General features: G+C 35.2%; 1 protein-coding gene across 1 annotated transcript in view; it reads right to left on the minus strand.

The window, feature by feature from the left end:
* The window catches only part of LOC111058550 (RIMS-binding protein 2), a 196,712-nt gene that overhangs the window by 105,152 nt on the left and 75,026 nt on the right, over positions 1-16,534 (minus strand). The window contains exons 10-14 of the mRNA XM_039442150.1: positions 14,455-14,645; positions 10,512-10,685; positions 7,452-7,637; positions 5,967-6,153; positions 3,556-3,648 (exon numbers count right to left, since the gene is read on the minus strand). Coding sequence (XP_039298084.1) covers positions 3,556-3,648; positions 5,967-6,153; positions 7,452-7,637; positions 10,512-10,685; positions 14,455-14,645 — 831 coding nt within the window. The remainder of the gene's footprint in view (positions 1-3,555; positions 3,649-5,966; positions 6,154-7,451; positions 7,638-10,511; positions 10,686-14,454; positions 14,646-16,534) is intronic.

Consider the following 16,534-nt stretch of genomic DNA (forward strand, 5'->3'; position numbering starts at 1 on the left):
GGAAAGTAATGCTTTCCAAAAAAATTTAAGGTACCCTAATTTCATGTTTTCTATACGTTTCAAGGTCCCCTGAGTCCAAAAACATGATTTTTGGGTGTTGATCTGTGTGTGTGTGGTGTGTGTGTGTATGTGTGTGTGTGTGTGTGTGTGTGTGTGGTGTGTGTGTGTGTGTGGTGTGTGTGTGTGTGTGTGGTGTGTGTGTGTGTGTGTGGTGTGTTGTGTGTGTGTGGTGTGTGTGTGTGTGTGTGTGTGTGTGTATGTGTGTGGGTGTGTATGTCTGTGAACACGATTCCTAATTAACCGATTGACTTGAAATTTTAAACTTAAGGTCCTTATACCATGACAATAAGAAATTCAATAAAATTCAATTCAAAATGGCGGAAAAAATGGCGGATAATTACTAAAAAACCATGTTTTTCACGTTTTTCTCGAAAACGGCTCTAAAGATTTTCTTCAAATTTATACCATGGATAGCTATTTATAAGCCCTATCAACTGGCATGAGTCTCATTTCTGGAAAAATTTCAGGAGCTCCGTAATATTCTTGAGAAAAATGGCGGATAATGACTAAAAATCCATGTTTTTCACGGTTTTCTCGAAAACGGCTATAACGATTTCTTTCAAATTTATACCATGAATAGCTATTTATAAGCCCTATCAAATGACATGAGTTTTTTTTTCTGGGAAAATTGCAGGAGCTCCGTAATAGTCTTAAGAAAAATGGCGGATAATTACTAAAAAACCATGCTTTTCACGATTTTCTCAAAAATAACTTGACCAATTTCTTTCAAATTCATACCCTGTATAGTTATTTATCAGTTCTATCAACTGGCATGAGTCTCCTTTCTGGGTAACCAATGGGGGGTCCACCCCATCCTTGAGAAATGGACTTAGTAACCTCCTTCTCGTGCATGAGGTAGGTAGGTAGCGCAGTTCATAAAAAGAACACATAGTGGAGATATTTCATGTGTAGAACAGCTGTTTTGACGACTTTAAAGAAATGACGACTAGAAAAATCATTGAATTTCACAATTCACATAAAGAAAAAGTACTCTGAAAACAATTATATATATATACAGAAGTCTGATCGTAGTTTCAAATATGAGCAAGGAAAGTTGTGTAAATGTACCACACCAGATTTTTTGAAAGAGGTTTACGAAAAACCATCTGTATATAAGTAAATTATTTTTTCTCTCCATATTTTTTTCAAGTTGTTTATAACCTCCAAATCGCTAAATATGGTGATAAATCTCGCCAAAAGCCGAGAGTCGCCATATTGTTTATCAATTTTATGTGAGGTTTTTTAGGTCTGTTCACAGTGATGTCGATTGAAATTCCCCGATGCCAAGACATTGGTTGGATAGAAGCATGTACGGAAAAAGTGAATAGAGCTGCAGTGTGACTCATGTGTGATGCTAATTCGAGATGCTACATGGGCTTCAGCAAACGACTGTCAATGACCATCCATTTATGTCAGTGATTTCAAACTATGTCTCACATAGCTATGTTTGATTTTATGTAACGACTCTGCAACCGGGCATTAGTGTAATTGTTTGAGAATTAACTCTTAACCATCAGCTAAGAAACAATATGTATCCCAAAGTTGCATGTTGTCATATATTACAAGAAACCATAGAAAAAATAAAGCATAATCTATGTTATGCTATTCTTTCTCTATAAATAAACCCAGTATTCAAAATCACAGTAAGATAAGAGAAACAATATTTCTCAAAATATTATTGAATCCGTGCAAAACAATAAATATAAGAGAATCTGTGTAAGTGAGAATCTATGTATATTTATTTGAAATGAATAGATAAAAATATAAAGTGTGAGAGAACCGGATATAGCTATATATACAGATGCAGTGCTATTGTATTCAGCACCATATAATCACAATTTCTATTAATCTGGACAGCAATCTATTTAGCTGTATCGAAATAGGATTTTGCCACCAATGTTTTGGAGATATTTTTACGAGATTCACCATATATGTCCAATTTATAAATGTTTGATATTGTATATTGGCGAATTTGTACAGACAGTAATATGATTGAATAAGAGAAAATACAAAATGCGCAAGAGAAACTTGTTGTTATTATTATTGAACGAAAATCCAAATTAAATTATGTAATTCACCCCGAAGACTTCTTCTACTGCAAATATTGACAACAGGGTAAACAGCTAGATGAAAATTCGATGAAAATTCCGGGAATCGAACCCAGTACCTCCTAATTGCCGGTCAGGAATGCTTACCTTTACACCAAACTGACAATCTCCGGAAAGCAGCGCTCATTTTATACGAAGTCATAGCGGCCAGCCAGTCAACAGCTTTCATCTAGCTGTTCACCCTGTTGTCAATATTTGCAGCAGCAGAAGTCTTCGGGGTGAATTACTTCATTTAATTTAAATTTTCGTTCAATAATAATTAATTCATTAGCATTTGGATAATTGCAATATCTCAGTAATTTCCATCTGGAAACTTGTTGTTTCTAAGCAACGTGCCTTCCGCGCTCGATTTGAAATTCCTCCTCACAGACTCGTTCCTGGACGTAATTCGATTCTGTCGTGGGTTAACTCATTTCAGAAGTGTGGAAGTGTCGCTAAACCCACAAATGGACTTCAACGAACCATCAGAACTCCAGAAAATATCGAAAGAGTGAGGCAGTCAGTTGTGTGTTCTCCCCGGTGTTCAGCTCGCAAACACGCAGCTGCTATGGAAATTTTTGACTCCACTGTTCGACAAATTTTCCATGAAGACCTTCAATTTCATACCTATAAATTGGCTGTTGTTCAAGAATTGACTGAACGCGATTTTGTTGCCCGTAAAAATGCATATGATATGCTGATTGACAACCAGCCTGAAGACTCGGTCATTTTTTTCACTGATGAGACTCATTTTCACATGCGTTTCCTCAATGTGATTTTTATAGGATTATTTGAAATCCCCGGTTTATGTTGATCGACCACGGACCATAGCACACCTCATAAACAACATTCGCGACGCCATTGCTAACATACCGATTGATATACTGTAACGAGTGTATACAAATTTCAAAAATCAAATTCATCAGTGTATGCGCAATGGGGGTCGCCATTGATCTAATGTCATTTCCAAGACTGCATGGAAAAAAATTGGGAAATTGTATTCTCATATAAAAATCAAAACAATAACAGTTATTGTTACTTTAGTTACTAGAGTATTTTTGTTTTTATGGACCTTTCGAATAAGTTTCTCTGGCGCACCTTGTATATTTCTTGAGATTAATAACCCAATTAAGGTCAATACTTCCTCTGATCTAGAAGATATTACAGGATATTAGATTGTACGAAGGTGGCAAAAACATTTTTATTCCGTGAAAATTCATTCATTCAATTTTCAGTTGTATTATTGTGTAATAATTAGCGGTGTGATAATAGGTTGATTGCAATGTGATTCGATTGAAAATCAACTATAAAAAATTGAAAGTATGTGAAGATTTAAATGAAAACGAGTTTATACAATTTGAATTTTCTCGTGCACACTTGATCAAAAAATAATTATTGATTTTCTTACCAGGTCCTTCTCCAGTGTTTGAAACTTCTTCTTCATCATCCTCTAGGTAGTCTACAGTTTCGTATTGTTGCGAACTTTGTTTTGTATAGTCATCTATAACAAACAAAATACGGATGGGGTTAGAAGCTTTCACTGTGGTGAGATACGATATCAGGTATATTGTGGTTTTCACAATAATTACTCCAGCAGTGGAACTATTTCTAATGTTTTAAAAATATATCCAAAACGAGTTCACCACTCAATTAGATTAGATGATCAATCAGTAACAGTCAATCAATCTCCTTCTCAAAGACTGGATTTCTCTTACTATATCTTCAAAATTAACAACAGAATATTTTGCTCATTTTGATGCATTAGTCTGGAAGCGTTTTTGTACCTTAATTAGCAAATTCGTACCTTAAAATAGGAACTATTCAAAGCCACAACTCGTATCGCAGTGACTCATTTGATATTGGATGTTTATATTTTAACATGTGAATTCTTTCTTATTTTAGCTATAATAATGTGAAATATTTCTTCTATGTTTAGTTTTGAAGCATCTAAGTTTGAAAATCTACATTGTGAACATACTTGAGGACTGAACATTTTGTGAATTGAAGAACTACAAGACTTAACCTATTTCGGACTATGTGTTATCTAAATTTGGGAGAGAAATAGCAGAAGGTTACCTTATTTTTCCTCTCCCTATCATTTTGATAATGTTCTTATTGTATAAATGAATAAAGAATAAAGATGTGACTCCATGTGTTAGCACAGCCTTATTGTATTTGAATCAAGAATACATTAACACATTTACACTTTTTCATACTCTTGCACGTTTTTGAATGAGAGTAAGCGAGTTCTTACTTTTGACTCGAAATCAAAGTCGTCCGTCTGTGGATTTGTTTTATGTTCTACAGTATCTTTTGAACAATTTGATCGACCAGTTTCAAAGTTTCAACACATTTATATGGAATATTAAATTCACACATATAAAAAATTCAAACCTTCCCACAGATCAAGTTCGTTGGACAACGGAACCAACTCACTCCTTCGTCCTTTTTCAGACAAAAAATATCTAATATAACTATGTAAAGAGTATGCTATAGATAGACTCAACAATCACGAGAGGAAAATTATCCGAAACTCATATGGGACATTGTGATTTGATTTCGAAAGAACATCAGCAACATCTTGGAAAATAGTTTATGATTTTAACAGCTGATAGAAGGCGGCAATTTTAATCTTTTTGACTATAGCTCAAATTTGAAAGTAAAATGGAAAATAAAGAATACAACATCGCACAACACTATCGAAATTATTAAAATATATTATTACAAATACAGTGCTTGGTGCTCATAACTGTTTGTATTTTGCTTGCTTGAGTCGGTAAACGGGGGGGGCTTCATCTTGCTATCATTAAATTTATCAGTATCCTCATAGGATGCTCACGAGTGTGAATGTTGAATGTCTGGTGGGTGCTTGTCTTTTAAATTTCTATTATTTTCGCAGTTTTTTCCTTGCCTATAAAACATTTTATTCTGCAAAACATAATACCAAAACAATTACATTGCAATTCTGTATCTATTACAATTCTCAAAATCTTATCCTCTTTCTTTTCAAAATTTTTCCTATTTAAAATCTTCTTTTGCTATCTGATTTTCCCCACTTTTCTTTATTCTCTTTCCCAGGTATTGAATACTGTTAGGCCTACACAGGTTATTTTTCCTCATATCCATATCCACTATTCATAAAATAAACAAATTTCATCTTTGATTCAAATTCTTATAGCTTGTCTTTTATTTTGTTTTGATTTATTTTTCGCTTTTTCTTTCAGCAGTGAAGTGATTGAGATTCTTGGAAAACACTTATTTTCTAAGATACTTTTATTATTCAATATTGATCTCTCATATTTATTACATTTCTTGCTTCATTTTTTATTGTTATCTCTGCATATTTTTTATTGTATTGTTTGCTAACGACGTGGTTAAGTGGTAGAGTGGACAATATTGTCCAAACTTCGCCACGTCAACATAAATAAAAAAGTCATTCTATTCTATATTTTGAAATAGGTACTGTACGATATAGACATTTTACTTCTATTAGATATGGACTTTTTACTTCTACTTCTATTGCCAACATATTATTTTATTTTTTACATTTTCTGTAATTATTGTTGGTGCTTTCTTTTGCATTATTATTAATTATCAGTAAATAGAGCCGTACATGGGCCAAACGCTATCACCAATAAATCTATTACAAACTCAATGAGAGTTATCAAATACCCTTTTCATTTCAGTAGCCCTATAGAGAAAAGTGAGTGTCTATTACAAAATATAAATTTTTGAACTTGAAGTACGTGTCTATTTAGTTGCAAAAATCATATTCTCTTGCTAAATGAATGTAATTTTGGATGAATATTTATGTATTACCAGCGTTTGCGTGATGATAATCTAAGTCCTGAGGTATATTTGTTGAGGCACTGTCATCACAATCTCTCAGCCCTTGGATAACTGCCTGATGAAACTCTAGCAGATCATCTCCGACCAGTTTCTGTATAAAGTTTGAAGGCACAAGTCCACGCCGTCCATCCAAAAGTTCGCCATCGAAAAATCCATCCTACGAAAATAACAACCAACAATTTGATGAGAATCAATCATTACCTCAGTTAAGATTTTCTTAGAAGACGATAAGTTTCTAAAAATAAATTTTATCCACCGAATCTTCGGTCATCACCCCGACGTTCAGAGTAGAAGAGCGAACACAGACTCTAAAGGTGCGTACAGATATACGCGCCTCGAACACGTTCCGCACACGCTCCGATCATGAACGTTGAGCGAGGTTCGAAATATGTTCGAAGGATGATCGCGCGCTTGTCGTATTGTTGACTTCGCTACAACCTAACCTCACAAATGTGAAACGTTCAATCCAGCTGATCCAGTGACAAAACTAAATAAAATATTCTGACCATGGGATTGCTGGGTAGCCTAATAATAAATTATGTTTATATAATAAATCTATGATATTTTTTTTATTGCCAAAAAGAAAATAATTTATAAAAAAATAAATAAACTTTACATCAATCATGTAATTGATCGTACTAAATATAATAAATACTCAGACTCTAAGGGTCGGTTTCCGAGCTAAGAGCACAGCTGGAGTCAGGAAATTGGCTTTCCGAAACGGGGCGGTAGTTGTAGTTTTTATTTTCATTTCTATAATTGGAAACGTTTTTCATTGACGAAATGAAACATTCCTAAATAATTCAAATATTGAATTAGGGATCTGAAACTTCTCTCTTTCTCACTATTTTCTCTTTATTTTCATTTCTATAATTGGAAACGTTTTTCCTTGACGAAATGAAACATTCCTAAATAATTACAAATATTGAATTAGGGATCTGAAACTTCTCTCTTTCTCTTTATTTCATTTTGTGTTCAATTTTCTAGTTTTTCGAAATTTAATTTAAACGTGGACTGTGACTACGCCGCGTTTCGGAAAGCCATCAATTTTCTGACTCCAGCTTTTTAAAGTCTAGAACTTAACTAAATCCCAAGCTCGGAATCCGGCCCTAGACTCAGACTCTAAGCGCGGCTTGCAAATACGTATTGGTTTTATTGTATAGCCAAAGCTGAATAAGCTTAATACTACTACTAACACACACTCTTATAACTCCCGTTCAATCCAAAATATCTATATAATTTAAAACATTTAAATGGCTGAATGAAATTTCACCCAATGTTATTTAATATTCATTAGAATTTGATCATATGCAATTTATCGTGCATTTTTATTTTTAGATTCCATTCACAGTTCGGAAGAATGCGACTGAATGAATAAGACTTCCACACGAAGTCGAAAGTTTTCGGATTGGAACGAAAAATCGCATAATTTGATCAGAGACAGAAAATGCTCACCTCATCCATGATGCCCCAGACTAGAAGATAATCGCCAGCCGAGATAGCAAGTTCAGCTTCAGGGCATTCATTGGGAGATTGTTGATAGGGATCATAAGAGTATCTGAAAAATACAAAATTCAGTGGCCAATAGTATTCAGGGATACGAAATTTCACACATAACTTGAACTTGTGATTTTTAGTTATCTTGAATTATTATATATATATATATATAATGTAAAAAATGAAAATAAATTGATTTACTATTATCATTATAATAAAAGTTCCGCGAAGATGGTATCAGAGCATAAGACTGCATTAGCATTGAAATTATCCTTTTTTTTTGCATGAATGTTAGATCATGTGATGCTACTGTATTGTTATCTCACTTCCTGAGTGGCTGTGAAGGTGATATTGTGGAAATCGGAAGGAATGGCGCCTCAGGATTGGTAAAGCCGACCCCGCATAACGGGAAGTGGCGAGGATAAAGAAGAAGAAGAAGAAGAAGATTATTTATTATTATTATTCAAATTTATTCTCAAGAGAACATGTCTTAAGAGCCTTTTTGATTGAATATAGCTCGAATATTCAAGTTGATGCTGCCAACAATGTCAATTCATGATCTATACAATTACTTACTTAAAACTTTACATCGATCACGTGATTAATCGTACGGAAATTTGTTTGGAGAGTCAACATAAAGTTAATAATACATAAGAGAGATAAACAATCATATTAAATATGAATTTGTGAGAAAACAATCATATTAAATATGAAATTGAGAGAAGAACAATCATATTAAATAAGAAGTTGTCAAAAACCACAGATTTTATTGAAAGTAGAAAGACCGGTTTCGGTTGTTACACCATTGTCAATCTCTGATAAACTAAAACTACATACAAGATCAGTAGAATTCATACTAGAACTTATAAACTGCCATTGGCCCAGCTAGACACTCTCTCCTCCCACTTAACGATTATAGAGCCGTCACAAAATGGTGGTTATATGCACCGTTAAGTGGGAGGAGAGTGTCTAGCTAGGCCAATGGCAAGCGTTCATGCCTTTGACCAATAGCAGTACTCGCCCACTAGTATAAACTCTGCTGCTCTTGTATTTTTTTCAGTTTATCAGAGATTGACAATGGTGTAACAACCGAAACCGGTTTTTCTAATTTTAATAAAGTATGTGGTTATAAAACCACAGTGGGAAGGATATTTTGAATATTCTTTCCGAAGAATGGACATTGATATGTCCAAAGCTCCGCCAATCCATGTAGATGCCTAATAATATCATCTATAGTTATCACAATTTTTTTTCATATCATATATACAGTTCAATAATAATTTTCTTAGTCTATATTATGTAAATTCATCTATAATGTTTTTGAATTGTAAGCTATTGTATATAAGTGTATAAGCCAGCTCATATTGTAATCTACATAAGTAAAGTACTCAATCAATTAACAACCCTCTTGAGACTCAGTTTTGAATACTCAAATAACAACATGTCGCTATTGCACTGTCGTAATTCATAATTCATATTCAAATGTGATTTAGTAAAAATGGAGTTCGTAATGGAAAGAAACTTTGAAAATCACTTTTGAGACATTTTCTCTTAAGAACAAATTTGACTTTGAAGTTATATATAAATATAAATAAAATTTGTCTTTTTATTTTATATGAATGATTACCACAATATCAACTTCTAAACTACACAAACAGGGAAAAATAATCATGTAAAATCTACACAATATCAATTGAATATTCAGCTATGAATATAATAATCATTATTTAATTAAATAATACTCTTTCATCGAAGACAACTTGCATTCATCTGACGAGAGAGCTTTCAACTGCTTTTTGATATTAGAGCTCAAACTTTTATTCCATAATATGTTTTGAATCGAATAGTTCATATTATGCAAATAAATAGAGTTTTCGATACATTTGAAGGCGATCTTCTTCATATTTTGCATGGTTTATCCGCAGTTATTTACAAGTTCGTTTCAACTGAAGGACAAATATGTTTGGTCCAAGTGTGGGTGCTGGGTATATCACAATTTACAACAGGCTGGCTCTCTCACAATATAACTAATACTGAAGCAGCACATTTATGTGGCAGTAGCCTACATAAGAAAGCTATTTATCAATCATTGATCTGATGAAGTGTTAATTCGAAGGATATCATTGAGAATGATACTCAAATGAACAAACTATTCCAAGTTGTGAGTGTTGAATTGAATTCGTCCAGAAGTTTGGATGAGTTTTTCGTAGATATGTAATATAAAAAGAAAAATGAGCAGGATAAAACAAGAGTGAAGTAGAACAATCAATTCAAATTGAGGATAAATTCAGATTAATTATTAACAAGAATGTGTAATCATAATTCAGAATCAGAATTATCAGAATGAATTTCTTAATTATTGAAGACCATATACTGAAATGTCAAGTTCAAATTCTCCAACCACTGTTAGATTATTTCATGATATCATAAAATAAGCATACAGGAAAGCGTATCTTTCTCTATGCTATGATAATAGTAATGCACAATCAAAAGCTGGCCATCACCCATCCATTGTCATTCTCAAATTATCATAATAAAGTCAGATAATCTTTTTGACATCATACACTAATAATTATTTGGATTATACTTCTAATCATCCTTTAGGTTTTGTTAGTTGCGTTTTTCTCCATTGGTTGTTACCGAACACTCATTACCATATTTGGGCTACTTAGGTGTGTCTTGTCTTGGCCAATGACAGTAGAGCTCAACCTTTATTGGTCAACAGCTAATGGCCAATCGTAGAGCTTCACCTATACTATATATTATTCTGTTGATCAATGTTAAGCATTCAGTTTGCTGGAGATTGATAATGGGGTAACAACCGAGACTAGTGTATCAAATTTTGTTAATAAATCAGTGGTTTTGACAATATCAAATCCTTTTTCAAGAACGATATTGATCTAGCACATCACCTATACTACAACACAGGAAGATTGAAAGAATGGAATTTGCTAGTTGAAGCTGTATTCCCTGAAAATTCATAACAGATTGTGATTACACTAAGTAGGGAGACTGTACTTGTAACTTACTATCAAGTTCAAATTGAGATGTGACAATTGCAGGGATCTGAGGCATGAGGCGGCCATGATGCTGTGGAACGACGAGAGGTTGAGTTGGAAGAAGAGGTTGGGTGACCGCCCCACTGTTTATCAGGAATTGATATTGTCCAGTCAAAGGATTGAGAACTTGAGGCTGGAAAACAATCAAAAAGCAATCACGAAATAAATAGATGCCATAATGTTTGAACAATAAGCATGCATAAAAATACTAAATTATTTTTAAATGTCTCATGTCTTTCTAGGTCGTCAGCTGCGTTCGCATAGATCAAAAAGGAACCTTCACGGCTAATCCAGTGAATTTAAACTTAAGAATGGGTCCCTCTAAAAACGTTGCAACTGACAAAATTTCACAACGTGATGCTCCAGTGTAAAAACGCTGGTAGAATGATTCTCCACCTAAAGTGGGAGAGAAATTACTTTTAACACCGCTCTTTCTCGAAGACGGAGAGGTCCGATGCTCTATCCTCCACTAATCACTCCCACTACCTAGCAGCATTCTCCTTCTTTTGTGTCTGTGTGAGAGAGCTTTCCAACGCGACACACCAACACTCCCCTTACAGCTATTGCTGGCAATGTTCCAAGTCATATACTGGTCAGCAGGTATTATTGTTTTCATCACAAGAGCATGAAGCAAAATGACACAGCACATCGAATTGTGCGCAGGATGTCTGTCTGTGTCTACGCTAAAAACTGTGGAGGGAGAAGTGAGTTTCTCCTCTTCATGTTAAAAGTAATATATCTCAGACTTTAGTAGTGACAACTGTGTTTGATAGTTCGCACTATATATTAATAAAATAGTTCATACCATCAACCACAGATGCCACCACTGGGCAGGGAACCATTCCACCAACATCTTTACACTGAAGTATCACATTGTGAAATTTATTCAGTTGCAACGTTTTTAGAGGGACCCATTCTTATAGTTCAGGTCCTGTAGCTTTGCTTATCAGTGGAAGGCCACTAGACTACAATACCACCCGCTCAAAAACAACTAACATTTTTGAAAATGTATCTTCCCATAAGCAACACATGCTCTTTTGTATCTTCTCAAAAGCAACGTGTTGCATCCGGAAAGATACACAAGGAGCTTTTTGAAGTTACGTCCTTTTAGCACAACACAGTTTACAGTCCGGATCCTGTAGCTTTGCCTACCGGCTCAGGTGGGCCGTCCACTAGAACCGTTTTCGTCCAAACTAGCATCGGCCGAAAACTATCGAACAATCCCCCAACAAAGAAAGGAATAGAAGCTCGTCCATTGCAACAGGTTTATACGGCCGTGCACGGCCGATCAATTTTTCGATCCGAATTGAATGGGATTTTCCGATTCTATCCGGCCGAACTAACTAGTCGAGCTGAGACAACAAAGTGTTCCCAACCTAAAATTGTTTCACAGTCTTGTTTGTTTTTATTTTTTGAAGTTGTTTTGTTTAACAAAGTTGTAACTATGGGCAGTTGATAAGTTTGGTTCAAAAGCATGTTCCATTGTAGGTTATGCGAGACAACAGATATCATTTTTGTGATGTTCAAAGGAATCTGTGGACAAAGATTGCTGAACAATCTGAAGGTAAAATTATTGTAATAAATAACTAATCTAGTGGATATTTCTTTATTGAATTTTCAAAATCTCAATACAATCATTGTTTATGAAAAATGTTGGTGGCCATGATAGTAGTTAATTCAATAATTGGCAACCAGCCAACTTCTGAACTAAACTGACGTAAACGGTTCCAATGGACGAACATATTCGGCCGAATTAACGGCCGGCAGATTCGGCCGATCCAACGGCCGAAAGGATTGGTTGAATACGGTTCCAGTGGACAGTTACCTTAAGACAGTGAATATTTTCATAGCTTTACGATGCTATATCCTGTTTAGGTTCAATGTTAATATTAAGCCTGTTACACATGCATTGATTTTTGGACTTTCGATTTTTTGCTATCTATCAGATTGAACGGAGCTTGGCAAACACATGAACACATGAACTTGGCAAACACATATTTTCACCAAGTTACGTCTAATCAATAAGAACGCTAAAAATCGTACGTCCAAAAATAGATGTGTGTGTAACTAGACTTACTGTGTACACTATTTTTGACTGCTATGTATAATCTAATTATATAAAAAGACTTCATCCACATGGGCTACTTTTTAAATTAATAAAAACTATTTTTAGTTTTTTTTTAAATAAAAGGTATTTTATATTATTAATAATTATATTATTGATCAAATAATCGATAATCAATGACGGAATTGGAATGTTAGGTTACCTGTAAGTCTTTAGCAGTGATCTGGTAAGCTTGCAGGGGTGCTGAGGGACCCACCGCATGGTGCTGGAGAAGGGGCATCTGTTGGGTAGCGAGAGATGACATCATGGGCAGACCCACTGGAGCTGAAGTCACCATGTAATTCGGCGGAACCGAAGCATCCCCCAGTCTAGAAGTTAAACCGGCACCTCCCGCTATAATCAAAATACATTTTCAGCAAACTTCGATCAACAAAACCAACCATTTAATTGTAACCCTAAAACCCTCATCTCTGGTCAGATAATCACACAATAATTCCTGAAATGCACAACTTCCCATTTGCTCCATTTCAGTACCTCACGAAATAGACACTTGACGATCTGAGACCCTCCCTGTGTCTCACTATCTAGTGTGCAACGGTGTAGCTGACTTAACAAACTGATACATTCCCAATATATCAGCCTGCTACTAAAACTTGACGAACTGAATGGCATCAACTTTCGCTTTGTTTTAGTATTTTAAGAAATGATCCAAATAGGCACTTGATGAGCTGAGATCTTGACGAACTGAGACCTTCCTGTATCTCATTATCTATAGTGGGGTCCACGTTATAATGGCAGTGGAGAAAGATAGGAAAAAATCGTTGCCGATCCTCTCTGTCTTGTCAATGCCTTCTATAGACGGTAGCTGAAAACGGTTCCTCTGGACGGTTACCCTTATACTCGAGAATTTTCAGTGGAAGCCTATCACCTGACATACGTTCAACATGCTCTTTCCATTGTTGGTGATACGTTGCAACTCTCTCATTTATATTGTTGTAACTATGGACAATGAAAAGTTGATAAGTTTGGTTCAAAAAAAAGCATGTTCCATTGTGGGATATGCGAGACAAAAGATATCATCGTCGTGATGTTCATAGGAATCTGTGGACAAAGATTGCTGAACAATCTGAAGGTAAAATTATTGTAATGAATAACTAATCTAGTGGATATTTCTTCATTAAATTCTCAATATAATAATTGTTTATGAAAAATTTTGGTGGCCATGATAGTAGTGAATTCAATAATTGGCAACCAGCCAACTTCTGAACTAAACTGACGTAAACGGTTCCAATGGACGAACATATTCGGCCGAATTAACGGCCGGCAGATTCGGCCGATCCAACGGCCGAAAGGATTGGTTGAATACGGTTCCAGTGGACAGTTACCTTAAGACAGTGAATATTTTCATAGCTTTACGATGCTATATCCTGTTTAGGTTCAATGTAAATATTAAGCCTGTTACACATGCATTGATTTTTGGACTTTCGATTTTTGCCATCTATCAGATTAAACGGAGCTTGGCAAACACATGAACACATGAACTTGGCAAACACATATTTTCACCAAGTTACGTCTAATCAATAAGAACGCCAAAAATCGTACGTCCAAAAATAGATGTTTGTGTAACTAGACTTACTGTGTACACTATTTTTGACCGCTATGTATAATTTATAAGATAATAATTATATAAAAACACTTCATTCACATGGGCTACTTTTTAAATTAATAAAACGTATTTTTTAGTTTTTTTTTAAATAAAGGGTATTTTATATTATTAATAATTATATTATTGATCAAATAATCGATAATCAATGACGGAATTGGAATGTTAGGTTACCTGTAAGTCTTTAGCAGTGAGCTGGTAAGCTTGCAGGGGTGCTGAGGGACCCACCGCATGGTGCTGGAGAAGGGGCATCTGTTGGGTAGCGAGAGATGACATCATGGGCAGACCCACTGGAGCTGAAGTCACCATGTAATTCGGCGGAACCGAAGCATCCCCCAGTCGAGAAGTTAAACCGGCACCTCCCGCTATAATCAAAATACATTTTCAGCAAACTTCGATCAACAAAACCAACCATTTAATTGTAACCCTAAAACCCTCATCTTTGGTCAGATAATCACACAATAATTCCTGAAATGCACAACTTCCCATTTGTTCCATTTCAGTACCTCCCGAAATGGTCGAAATAGAAACTTGACGATCTGAGACCCTCCCTGTGTCTCACTATCTAGTGTGCAACGGTGTAGCTGACTTAACAAACTGATACACTCCCAATATATCAGCCTGCTACTAAAACTTGACGAACTGAATGGCATCAACTTTCGCTTTGTTTTAGTATTTTAAGAAATGATCCAAATAGGCACTTGATGAGCTGAGATCTTGACGAACTGAGACCTTCCTGTATCTCATTATCTATAGTGGGGTCCACGTTATAATGGCAGTGGAGAAAGATAGGAAAAAATCGTTGCCGATCCTCTCTGTCTTGTCAATGCCTTCTATAGACGGTAGCTGATACAGGTCTACTGATGCAATATTAACTGTTCATTCTTATTTAAAATAATCAATTATATTTTATTCAGCAATAAATTATATTTTTCAATGATTTCATAATGAATTTTCATAATTAAGATGGAATATTTTGTTAATTGATTATTAATTCTACATTGTTGAAAGCCGATCTGGCATCAGAGCAGAGCGAGGAAGAGATATCGCTATCTGCTTTGTTGAATGATAGACAAGGATAGCAATACCATTGCTAATCAAACTCAGCCATTATAACGTGGACCTCACTATAGATACTGAGATACAGGAAGGTCTCAGTTCGTCCAGATCTCAGCTCATTAACTGCCTATTTTGATCATTTCTTGAAATACTGAAACAAATGGTAACGGTGTAGTTGACTTAACAATCTGATATACTCCTAGTATATCAGTCTGCGACGAAAACTTGGTACCATGAAATTTGACGAATTGAATGGTTCATCTCCCCATTTGTTTTAGTATCTCAATAACTGAGTAATGAAAGACGAAAGTACAAGAATTCTCAAGATGAAGAAGGATTAAGGAAATACAGGAGTCTGAGGAACAAGATTATTCGAAAGGCAAAGCAAGACAAAGAAGAATATTTAAGAGAAATTTGCAAGAACATAAACAATTGCATGAAAACAGGGCAGATGGATATAGCTTACAGAGAGGTAAAAAGATTCTTTGAAACAAGGAAAGTGAGAACAATGAGTATTGTAGACAAAAATGGAGAATTAAAGTATGATTCAGAGAGTATAGCAAAACATTGGAAAGAATATCTGGAGCAGCTGTACTGTGGAGAGGACAATGAGAATCTGCACTTGGAAAGAGAAGACGAGATAGAACTACAGGAATTGGGGGCACCAATGTTGATGGAAGAGTTTGAAAAAGCACTGCAAGACCTAAAAGAAAGGAAGGCACCAGGAATAGATGATATACAAGGAGAGCTCTTGAAAAAGTCTGGTGGAATGTTAAAGAGAGCACTGTATAATCTTGTAAATAGTATATATATGACTGGAGAGTTACCTGACGATTTTGTAAAGTGTATTATAGTACCTATACCAAAGAAATCAAATGCAAGATCATGTGAAGAGTACCGTACGCTGAGCTTAGTGAGTCATGCATCGAAAATAGTTACCAGAATTATCCTCAGGAGAATAGAAAAACGAATTGATGAACAATTGTCTGAAGATCAGTTTGGCTTTAGAAAGGGTGTAGGGACAAGAGAAGCAATTCTGGCGCTGAGACAGGTGATAGAGAAGCAGATGAAGATAGGGAAACGCACATGCATAGCCTTTATTGACATTGAAAAAGCATTTGACAATGTAAGTTGGAACATCCTATTCAACATTCTTCGCCAAATTGGGATAGACTACAGAGACCGAAGACTGATC

Source organism: Nilaparvata lugens, chromosome X, assembly GCF_014356525.2.
Source record: "Nilaparvata lugens isolate BPH chromosome X, ASM1435652v1, whole genome shotgun sequence".
In the NCBI taxonomy this organism is placed as follows: domain Eukaryota; kingdom Metazoa; phylum Arthropoda; class Insecta; order Hemiptera; family Delphacidae; genus Nilaparvata; species Nilaparvata lugens.